This window comes from Triticum dicoccoides, chromosome 6B, assembly GCF_002162155.2.
Source record: "Triticum dicoccoides isolate Atlit2015 ecotype Zavitan chromosome 6B, WEW_v2.0, whole genome shotgun sequence".
Taxonomy (NCBI): Eukaryota; Viridiplantae; Streptophyta; class Magnoliopsida; order Poales; family Poaceae; genus Triticum; species Triticum dicoccoides.
In genome coordinates this window covers 442,139,424-442,151,259 of record NC_041391.1, presented here as the reverse complement: position 1 = coordinate 442,151,259, position 11,836 = coordinate 442,139,424, and the positions used below count along the sequence as shown (strand labels likewise).

Genomic DNA, 11,836 nt, shown 5'->3' with positions numbered 1-11,836 from the left:
TATAGTTGCTTCACAACTGCATTTTTGGTCCAGAAATGAAGATCATGATGATGCTCTCACATGGAGAAGCAACTTGGGCTAAGATTGGGAAAAGCTTGATTATTTGGACATATGAAGATGATGTAAAAAACTCATGCCAAATGGACAAGCCAAAATGGCACTTGCTTCACAAACATCATTTCTGTCCAGAAACTTGGATAATTTTGGTGATCAAATGGCTCATATAAATGATTCCAAATTGGGTGGAGAGATGTTTGTGGGTAGAAGAATGATCTGGTAATTTATCAGGATTTTTGAAACAATATAAAATGCACTTGCTTCACAACCTGAAAATATTGCCAGAATCAAAGATTTGCTCCTAGGGTCACATAGATGATTGGGTGGGGCTTCAAATGGGTGGAGGGGTTTAATATGAGCACATTAAGGAGTGTGCAAAAGTTTAACTCATTTTTATACTCCTAGCTAATACTTCCTTCACAAAGCCTTCTGTTTGACAGAAACTTTGAAAATTCACTGAGGAAGATTGGCTAGGAAAATAAAGTTGAACTTGTGCATGAGGCAATTATTTGGACATATAAACATGCCCAAAAAGGTTGGGAGCCACTAGGATAAATATAAATGACACTTCCTTCACAAAGTGCCATTCAGGGCAGAATAGAAAAAGGAATACTGGGGAATTATTTTTTAACTGTCCAAGGAAATGTTTGGGCATATTTGAGCTATATATGACCCAAAGGAATTATGAGAATTATTTGGGGATTTTTGGATGGACAGAAATATAGGTTGCTTCACAACCTAGGGTAGATAGGGTTATTCCTTTAATGAAAAAGGAATTTTCCCTAGAAAAGAATTTTAGGGTTTGGTCAAGGTGTGAAGTGACATGATATTTGGCAAGGCTTTGAGAATGATGAGCCACTTTGGAGGGGGAATGAGGATGGTTTCCCATGTGGCAAGACTATAGAACCACTCCAAAAAGAAAAACAGAGCAAAAACCAAATAAATCAAAAGAAAAAGAAAAGGGCCAAAAACCAGGTTGTGACACGTGTGGTTACAAGGATTTATTGCTGCAACTTGACATACTTCAGCGAGGCTGGGAGTGCCCTTTTGCGCCTATTGTTTGAGGCGAAAGTCTCGAAAACTGTCAGTACTGTAGGGTCGTTGGGATGTTGTTCTGCGGTATTTTTGGTGAGGAGATCCTCGCCGCTCTTGGCCACTTCCGGAGTATCCAACATGCTCTAAGGCTGTGGATTGGTATGGTATCCGGTGTTGTGTGTATTTTGCATGGCCTATCGAGCAATCCCTCCAGAACGGTTCCCCGCCCCGTAATGGGCTTCGATTTTTTTACTATTGAATCAGGCGACTGACGAGGGTGCATCCTTTTTATCCAGAAAGGGGTTGAGTGGGAACCGATGGCTCCCAGGAAGCCGCCTGAGTTTGCCAAGCGCTTTCCATTGCGCAGTACTTCTATACTATGGTTGCCAAGTCAGCGAAGTGTGATACACGACGGCGGTTGATGGCATTGAGGATTCCCTCGTCTGTGCATTTTTTGCAGAATAATGAGATTGCATCTTCATCGCGACAGTCTTTGATCCTGTCTTTGACAAGGAGGAATCTGGCCCAAAAGTGATGGACCATTTCTTGAGACAGCTATCTGATGTGGATAAGGTCGCGTGTATCTGGGTGGGTGGGTGTATTTAAGTCCGAACCCTGACCCAACTGGGATCCGTAGTTTGAGAAACTTCTGAGCTTAATAGTTCGGGCTCCGGGATATCAACCAATTTTTCAGGCCCACAATCCGACACTAGGTTCGGAGTACGGGGCACGCCTTCCTGCGGGCGGGTATCCGGCTCTATGAGCTCGGAAATCCGAACATAGTTCGTCCTCAATATAGAGGAAGAGTTGTCGTGTTGCTCCTCCACTACCGCTATCTGATGGGTGATCGGTGGAGATTCAATTTCTCTCTGATTGGGTTTAAGCCCAATCCGATCGTAGTCCGTAGCGACTCCCAAGGCGGCGATGCGATCTAGGAGTTCGTTTAAAGACGACAACTCCGTCGGATCCATCTGTTCGGAGTATTCTGAGCTGATGCGGAGGCGATTTTCGATGACCCGAGAAGTCATCGTCGGCCCGACGGCCGGACGGGCGGTCATAGTGAAGCCGCCCAGCCGGAGGGTTTGGCCTGAGGCCAGGGCTCCTCCGGAGGTGATGTTGTTCTTGATAACAAGGCGTCACAGCGGAACTCTCAATGAAAGCACCAATGTCGGTGTCAAAACCGGCGGATCACGGGTAGGGGGTCCCGAACTGTGCGTCTAAGGCTAATGGTAAACAGGAGGCGGGGGACACAATGTTTACCCAGGTTCGGGCCGTCTCTATGGAGGTAATACCGTACTTCCTGCTTGATTGATCTTGATGAATATGAGTATTACAAGAGTTGATCTACCACGAGATCGTAATGGCTAAATCCTAGAAGTCTAGCCTATGAGGCTATGATTATGATTGTTGTTGCCTCTACAGACTAAACCCCCCGGTTTATATAGACACCGGAGGGGGCTAGGGTTACACAAAGTCGGTTATAGAGAAAAGGAATCTACATATCCAAATCACCAAGCTTGCCATCCACGCCAAGGAGAGTCCCATCCGGACACGGGAAGAAGTCTTCTATCTTGTATCTTCACAGCCCAACAGTCCGGACCATATTAATAGTCCGGCTGTCCGAGGACCCCTTAATCCAGAACTCCCTCAACGAGCTCGCCGGCGGCGGGCCAAGCGTGGGTGTGCTCCGATTTGCAGGGAACCGATTGTTTTTTTCTTTCAGGGACCTGTGTGCCTTTAAAAAAAATACATGGCCCTGCTTGCTTTTAACTTTTTTTAGGGACCCGATTGTTTAAAAATATTCAGGCCCCACGTCTCCACCCTTCATAACCTGTCAATGTCAACCTAACTGTAAGAGTGAACAGTGTTGACTTTTATGCCATGTCAGACTTGATGAGCGGACCCGAGTAGTCATAATCACAATTAAAATTTATCAACATAGTCATCAGTGCAACATGATAACTTTTTGAAACCAAAACCAACTTCATGGTAGGTTTTAGGAAGGTTTCGAAAAATGGTAGTTTTTCACAACCCTACCCAAACTGTGGTAGTTTTGTGTTATTTACTCACATTACTCATGTTAGTCCAAACCAAAATAAGGTTAACGTTTGCCTAGCAAATTTTGTTAGAACGGAAAGTAGAATCATGACTTGGCTTGGTTCTGGCCCTCTGTTGTCGTGGAGCTAGCTTTAGCAGATTGTAGTTTTACTGTCATTGAGTATAAGTTTTCACCCCAAAAAATAATCTTCCATCTTTTGACTTTTTTCTGAAAGAAATCCATCTTTTGGCTTAACAACGTAGTACAAAGCCATGCGATTAAAGATTAAAATAAACAAGGAGAAAGCGACCGAACAACCAACCGCGGCTGGGCTGGAGTGGTTCCCACTCCCCAGCGAGCAGCGATTTTTTTTTAAAGGAAAGGGAGCAGCGATTTGATGTGGTGGTAAGTTAGGAGAACACACACGCTCTACTTGAAAGGGCTGGCACTTGGGCGCCAGGAGCCGGGCCGAGCCCAGTCGCGACGGGCGGGCGGGCATGGCAAGTGGGGGAGCACTCGCTGTCGCGGTGGGCAGCGACGCCGATGCCGACGGCCGCGTCCGACATGGCCGCGGGGAGGAATCCGTCCAGACGGCGACGTCTTCCCATCGTGAAATCCACAAGCACGCGAGACGCGAACTAATCACACAGACACGGTGTTGACGTACGGCCATGGCAAGGAAGCTGTCGCTCGCCGCGGAGCCGCCCACCTACCATAGATCGTGTATATGCATCCCTCCCTCTGTCTCTCTCTCTCTCTCTCGTCGACCGACTTTTCTTAGTAAGAGTATTATCTTTTCCCCACGCAGATAAGATCCGTCTGCCCCGTTATGGGTTTTCGCGATGAGTGCGACTGAAGTCTAGTAGCAGCAGCAGCTAAGCGGGGAACAAGTCTGGTCTGATCCACTCTCGGAAACTGAGGCCCCCAAATGGACATGAACCAACCAAACTGATCCACTCCCTCAAAAAAAAAAGCACGCACTCGCAACAATCGCCGTCCAAACATGGAGACCACTGTTTGTATTGAGGCGCTAGCAGCAACATGAAGAATCTCCGAAAGAGATCACAGATCAGCAGCAGAAGCACACGATTCCACACGCATTGCGTGCTGCCTCACCTTTAAGCTTTGCACGCATGGGCAAAGACCGGAGCGACTCTAGTTTTTTACAAGTACTAACAATAAGATAACGTGTTGCTCAATCCATGAAGACACTGGAGCTTAAAGGTTAAGCGACAAGATTTCGATGATATTACCTAATATATGACCCATGAAATGTACTAATAAGTTATGGCATTCTGATCAACCCTCTGTTTTTTCACCACACCGCAATAGGATAGTATTTCCTCCGTAAAGAAATATACTCTTAGAATTAATGATTGTTTTCCTGTTTGTCATTGGAAAGAACGGAAAAGCATTGTATTCCTCCTAGAAAATGACACAACAGGTAAAAATAAGAACGGAGAAGATTCGGTGATACGAAGCTGGTCCATTTTACAAGCGATCCACTATTTTCCATCCCGAAGATCATACACCCAGAGCCAGAGCGATCATTACAGATATATAGGGACAACAAGAATCAGTAACGTTCTTATGTTTCTTTATTATAGAGCCATAGAGGGAGTAGTACTATAATAACTCAACTACTAATATGAATTACTGCATCAAATGTGGACTAATGGACTTGCATTCAGTGCCCCAAAGTAAACAAGACTATATTTAGCAGCCAAAAATAAAATAAAATTAGCAGCCTATGGACTGGCAGACCAAAGGAAAATTCAACTGGCAACAAGTCTTCGCAGCCCGCCCGCTAGATATTCAGCTAGACGAAGGCGAATAATTCCGACTTGTAGGAAGGGGAAAAAAACAGAAAGTCGTCGGCAAGTGTTCCCATGAAGCGACAAAAGCACGCAAAACCCCTTGGACTCCCGCACCACTGCCCACCGACACACTGACCCCACAGCTGCCCGCCCCCGGCAGTCAGTGACTCTTAACCTTTTGAACTCAGATCGAGTCCGAGCTGTACCCGCGATGCTGCCCCCTCACCGGCGGTTATTCCCTGTCGATCGGCTCCCTCCCCTCCCTTGCTCTGCTTCCCACTACGCTGATACCAACAACTCCCGCTCCGCTGCCACTGCGAGTCTCCGCCCGATTTTTATTACGCCCACGCCCAATCATCATTCGTCTCCAATCCCCAGAAGCACCCACCTCCGCGCGAGATCCCACGCACCAAAAACCGGGCGCGGATTCTCGCTGTGCCTCGATCTCGCGCCGCGCCTGGTGGTTGGACGCAGGAGGCGGAGGCGATGGCCGCGGCGGCGAAGCTGACGCGGAGCTTCTCGCGGCAGCTGTCGTCGAGGGCGGCGCGGGTGTGGCGCCAGCTGTCGCTGGAGCCGCACACCCCGCGGCGTGGGGCGGCCGCGGCGACGGGGGCCGTGGCGGCGGCGGGGCCGACCAGGTTCGGCCTAGCGAGGCAGTCGTCGCTCGACCCGACGCCGGCGCCCGATGACGGGGCGGTGCTGGCCATGCCGGAGAACCTGGACGCCACCATGCGGCTGCTGTACGCGGCGTGCCAGGGGGACGCGGCCGGCGTGGAGGAGCTGCTCAGGGAAGGGGTGGACGTCGACAGCATTGACTTCGACGGCCGCACGGCGCTGCACATCGCCGCCTGCGAGGGCCGGGGGGAGGTGGTGCGCCTGCTGCTCGGCTGGAAGGCCAACATCAACGCCCGCGACCGATGGGGCAGCACGGTGCGCCCTTCGCCCAACTTTCTTCTCTCGCCACCCTGCTATGCCTCACCTGAATTTCGCCACGTCCCGCACTTTGCATACTTCCTATCACAAGCACCTCTGGTCATTTCCTTTGTGCAATTACATCGTACTAAGAGTACAGGGTCTGCCACATTGGGGCAATGACCAACCTGATGCATTCGGAAATAGCGATAATATAGGCGCATGGCACGTGCGACTACTTATCTAGCCGAACCTGATTTCAGCTTGTATTTCTATGCATCCAATTTTCAGCCAGCAGCGGATGCTAAACATTACGGGCACTTTGAAGTGTACAACCTTCTCAGAGCAAGAGGAGCAAAACTTCCGGTAATGCATTTCTTATTTTCGTAATTCAAAATTCCCGGAACTCTTCTTAACTCTTGCTATTGCTATGATATGGAAAATAATTTCTATATATTTGTTATTCTCCTCTACCAGAAAACCAAAAAGACTCCAATGACTGTGTCAAATCCCAAAGAAGTTCCAGAGTATGAACTGAACCCTCTTGAACTCGAGTTCCGAAGAGGAGAGGAGGTTACAAAGGCATGTCTCAATAAACTCCCTCCTTTTGTTTTCTCTTTTTGCACGGTGTCTTTCTTCATGTATTTGAGTTCCTTGGATAAGAGTGCTAACAATTTCTTTGCACAGTGGACTTAGTGATGCTTAAAAGTGTTAAGGTTGAAAACATGATTCTTATGTCGATTTCCATGATAATTTAAGCCCTACTATTAGTACTCAAAAACAAGAAAATCATATCTTCTAATGTAGGTTCATCTAAATTTGCATTTGCTGATTTGATTGGTTTGACATAACTATGACCGCCTTACCTGTCATACAATTTGTACAGGGTTACTATGTAGCCAAATGGTATGGCTCCAAAGTTTTCGTGAAGATACTTGACAAAGATAGCTTCTCAGACGGAGATAGCATGTATGAGCTGCCTCCTTGAACTTTTACAACCTTTTTTATTTGATAATCATGAAGTTGCACACTGAAGTTTAGTACTGTATCTAAGACAATTATCATGATGAATTGGGTCTATTATAATCATATAACGCTCAATAGTAGTATAGTTTGTTGAGATATTGTGCCAGACAATCCTACAACTCACCTTGGCATCCTCTCTGTTCATTGAACTTGAATAATAATTTCTCTTTTTATAAACAAGTTACAGGAAAAATATTATTACTACACCCCAGCTTCGTGCACTCACGCTACACCCAGGCAAGAAAACATAACAAAACATTTCGAAAATATCTGAAACTTTGTGGGAAGGATTATGAACAAATGTTATAGGTGCTTGCAAAGTTTGGTGGTCAAATGATATTCGAGGAGCTCTGTACAAAAAAAAATTACTCAAAATGTACGTGCACTATTTGAGCAAAATTTCTAGTTTTGTTTTTTTGTACACACCTCCTCGGATGTCATTTGACCACCAAACTTTGCAAGCATCTATAATATTTGTTCATAATCATTTCCACAAAGTTTCAGATTTTTTCGAAATGTTTTGCTATGTTTTCTTGCGTGGGTGTAGCGTGGGTGCACCGAGCTGGGGTTCCCTTATGGAGTTATCACAGTATTTATTATCATGTAATTAGTTTGACAAACTAACTTAATACAGTTTCAGTCTAAACAGCTTTTTTCAGTTCATAGTCATGAACTTTTTATTTTGATTTGGGCTATGCTTATCATGTGTCATTCAATACTGCTAAGTTCTGTCGTCATATCAACTCAGAGAGGCATTCAAACACGAGCTTACTTTACTGGAGAAAGCGCGGCATCCCAATTTGGTCCAATTTGTGGGAGCTGTTACACAAAATGTACCACTGATGATTGTTTCAGAATACCACCAAAAAGTGAGTAGTTGTGCTTGATTCAACAGAACAAATGCATGTATTCACTTTTGATCATTTCGAAAAAGCAATCCTCCAACTAGCAGGGTTTCTTCACATAAATTTATGGAGTACTATGCACTTAAGTCACCTGAACAATATTTTTTTTGTTATTAGAACAGTAGAAAGTAATCCTATTGGATTTACCTGAACAATATTACTCTTCTATCATCGATGACTGGATTTGTGTTCCCCCATTAGGGTGATCTAGCGAGCTATCTTGAGACAAAAGGTCGCGTGCAATCTTATAAAGCGATCAGGTTTGCCCTTGACATTGCAAGGTATGTTAGGATTCATGACATATCTATCTTGTTTTCCTTCAAAGCTGTATCTACCATTTGAATTGTTGACTGGAACTGCTCGTGTCAGTGCATCATTTTGTAGTCACGTGACAATAAGTTTATTTTCTTTATTTTTAGACAGGAAAAACAAGAAAATTAATTTGAGTCATCTAAATGAAATGGTTTTCAATTTTCAGTTATGTGTTATTTCAATGAAACAAAATGAAATCACAAATGATTTATGAAGTTCATGGGCTAGTTTTTGTATTCTATTCTTCTACCGCCAGAACAGAGGAAAAGAAATTCTGCATTAATTCCTTCTTCTTATTTAGGGGACTAAATTATCTTCACGAGTGCAAGCCAGAGCCAATCATCCACGGTGATCTGTCACCAAAGTAAGCTCATCCAAATATATTTCGTCACTAAACCAGTGCACTGTACTAAATTCAAGTGGTTTATTCTATGTGGACTGTACGTTATGATACTTTTGTAAGGTTTCAGAAACATTGTGCGGGATGATGAAGGAAAACTTAAGGTGGCAGGCTTTGGATCACTTGATCTGACAAAAGTCTCCCAAGATAAACTACAGATGGTTCAGCCAGTGTCAAATTTTGGCAGTACGTTATATTTACCTATTTAATGACAGCATGCTGCATCGTACATTCTTTCTATGTAATGGTTCTATACCAGTGACCATCTCAAATTAGTACTAGTGCCACAGTTATGACTTATAACTACTCCTATTAAATATGTTCATGTGCGTAGGTGTATACATTGCTCCTGAAATGTACAGAAACGAAGCATTTGACAGAAGTGTGGATACATTTGCGTTCGGTCTCATTCTTTACGAGGTATGTAATCTGTCAAACTTCTTAATTTGGAAGCGCCAATGAATTCACACTAACTGTTTGTTGCAGCTGTCGCCAGTACGTAATTCAAATGAGCGCATTTTTTAGCTAGGCGTCGCACGTGTACATTATCTTATATTTATTGTTCAGATGATTGAAGGATCTCCTGCATTTCACCCAAAGCCTCAAGAGGAAGCAGCCAAGATGATTTGTTCAGAGGGTTTGAGACCATTATTCAAGAATAAACCCAAATCATATCCTGAGGGTGTGAAAGAGTAAGTGAATCTTATGCCGTGTTCCGTTCTTATCCCTCTTTACTCGTAGTCATATGTTTGCGAGTAGCTTTTGCTTTCTGTTCATACATGTCTATATACTGTATTAATAATCTCTCAAGGTGCTCTGCCTTCACGTATCCAAGTTTCCCTGCATTGTCCAGCCACAGCCATCACTGATTCTTTGCTTGTAGGCAGGTCGTCCTTAGCTTAATTTCGCTATGTGCTGCTCACAGTAGTTGTTTGCATATCACAGGCTAATACAAGAGTGCTGGGATCCAACACCTTCCGTCAGGCCAACGTTCTCGGATATAATTGTACGCCTGAACAAGATATCTGCAAGTTGTTCCAAGCAAACTCGCTGGAGAGACAACTTCAAGCTACCATGGTACAGCTCTCGCTGATCTAACTGTAAAAACATGAACTATCAAACTCCTTTCTAAATCATTTCAAACTTTTCTACAATAATCTAGAACAGACATTAGTTGGTATCCTAAGGTAATTAATTTGATGGTGTGTTGCTTTATTGGTAATGCACCATGGCTTATAGTTGAAATTGCTTCAGCTCATTTCAGTAACTCTAGGAATAACTTGAGTGTTGTTTTATAATTGATCTACCATCAAAATCCATTGCACCATGGTTCTCACTCTCATGTTTCATCTCCTCAGGAAACAAGCTGTGCACAAATAGTTCTGATCTTCCACGAGACTGTCGATGAGATTCCCCCCTTTTTTTGCATATGTTAGTAAACACGGTGAAAATTATATTGGTATACGTGACAGAAGTTGTTCCTTTACAAGGTTTTTGTATGTCCAGTTATAATTTCTTTCTTTTTATACCTCTGGTTAAGTGTATTTCGAGTTATGTTCATCCGAACGGGAAGAATGTATTAAGTTCCTGAATGTTGCATATATGCTTATACGATATGCCTCCGAAAGTCCAAATGATATATTTTTCTGTTTTTTCGAACACCAAAATGTAGCGACTGTACCTAATTTGTTGGTTTGTTTGCATAAAATGTTGCAAAAGTTCAGGTATTCTTTCTTGAGATTTTGGAAGAAAAAACCCTGTTTCTGCATCATTTGCAGCAGCACAATCGGAGGAATATACTTTTATGTTGGAAAGCAGAGGAGGAATATACCTAGGCTTGTACTAACATGATTCTAACATTTTCATGCGAAAGCGAAACAAAACAGAGCAAAGCACATGCCATAGGCTCAGGCCCCCCTAATTCTCTAAGTATTGCTATTTTTACGTTTTTAGCATTAGTATTGCCAAATCACTAGTTAAGGGTGTTGCATAGGTCACTCCCAAATGACGCATTGCATGTACGGCACTTGTCACAACATGAGATTTTTGCGCTTTTTTTGTAGATTTGTGTTTCAAAACGTTTTATCTTTTGAACCATGCGTCCAAATCACGAACCATTTTCACTGTTGTGTTTCTCGCCTCAAAATCTTTTAAACTAGATGCCATGTTAATAAGTTTGGGACACCTCCCCCTTCACGGCTTTGCCGCGCCAGACAATGCACGGGGCTGGCCAGTGAATGCAGCCGTACCGGCTATGCAGCGGCGACACTGGCCACTCCTTCACGCGACGTCTGATTTGGACGTCGTGGCTGTGCCGGGGGGAGGGGGGAAGCTCCTTCTTGACGTGCCGGAGAGGCGGCGATGCCGACTTCTGCTCCTTGACGCGGTGGCGAGGCAGCGACACCTGTTGCGCTTTGATCCTGTTGTGCGGCAGCGAGGGCGGCGCCGGACAACAACTCATGTGTGACTACTCGAGGAGGATCACCATGTGTTGCTAATACTCCTCGTCCATCGTCGCCGCCTCCTTGAGGAGGCGTGGAATGATCTCGCCCTTCCCGGAGGAGCCGACCGCCGTGGAGGAAGATGGCCCCGGAAGTGACAGCGACAGCGCCACAGTCTGCGGGATTTTGAAGGAGATCCAGAGCCGCCACCTGCAGGCGCGGAGAACCACGACTTCGACTTCGTCGAGGTTGGTGAGAGGAGACGGAGAGGAGCAGATCAGGGTAGTGCGTGTAGGGGAACGTAGCATGCAATTTTAAAATTTTCCTACGCTCATGCAAGATCTATCTAGGAGATGCATAGCAGCGAGAGGGGGAGAGTATGTCTACGTACCCTCATAGACCGAAAGCGGAAGCGTTTGACAACGCGGTTGATGTAGTCGAACTTCTTCTCGTTCCGACCGATCAAGCACCGAACGTACGGCACCTCCAAGTTCAGCACACGTTCAGCTCGATGACGTCCCTCAAACTCTTGATCCAGCAAAGTGTCGAGGGAGAGTTCCGCCAGCACGACGGCGTGGTGACGGTGATGGTGAAGTGATCCGCGCAGGGCTTCGCCTAAGCACTATGTGAATATGACCGGAGGCGTAAACTGTGGAGGAGGGCGCTGCACACGGCTAACAATGGTTGGTGTGTGTCCTAGGCGCCCCCTCCCCACGTATATAAAGGAGGGAGGGGGAGAGAGGCAGCCTAGGGTGCGCCCAAGTTGGAGGAATCCTACATGGGCCCCTAGTCCAATTCGGCCTCCCCCCTTTCCTTTTACCGGAGGGGGAAAAGAGGGAAGAGGGAAGGAGGAAGGAAAGGGGGGCGGGGGGGGGGGGAACCCCCACCTCCTT

At 45.4% G+C, this 11,836-nt stretch overlaps 1 protein-coding gene across 1 annotated transcript; it reads left to right on the top strand.

Moving 5' to 3' along the window:
• The first annotated feature begins 5,220 nt into the window (after positions 1–5,220).
• On the top strand, positions 5,221–10,129 carry LOC119324327 (integrin-linked protein kinase 1-like). The gene is made up of 12 exons (XM_037598112.1): positions 5,221–5,877; positions 6,151–6,225; positions 6,337–6,441; positions 6,746–6,828; positions 7,634–7,754; positions 7,992–8,071; positions 8,404–8,466; positions 8,573–8,688; positions 8,837–8,922; positions 9,070–9,194; positions 9,448–9,579; positions 9,861–10,129. The coding sequence occupies exons 1-12, from the start codon at positions 5,434–5,436 to the stop codon at positions 9,880–9,882; spliced, it is 1,452 nt and encodes a 483-aa protein (XP_037454009.1). The 5' UTR covers positions 5,221–5,433; the 3' UTR covers positions 9,883–10,129.
• The last annotated feature ends 1,707 nt before the right edge of the window (positions 10,130–11,836 follow it).

Coding starts and splice junctions, on each gene's coding strand:
- LOC119324327 (XM_037598112.1), top strand. CDS start 5,434: ATGGCCGCGGCGGCGAAGCTGACGCGGAGCTTCTCGCGGCAGCTGTCG. Junction 6,442..6,745: donor GAGGAGAGGAGGTTACAAAG/GCATGTCTCAAT, acceptor CAATTTGTACAG/GGTTACTATGTAGCCAAATG. Junction 8,467..8,572: donor CACGGTGATCTGTCACCAAA/GTAAGCTCATCC, acceptor GTAAGGTTTCAG/AAACATTGTGCGGGATGATG.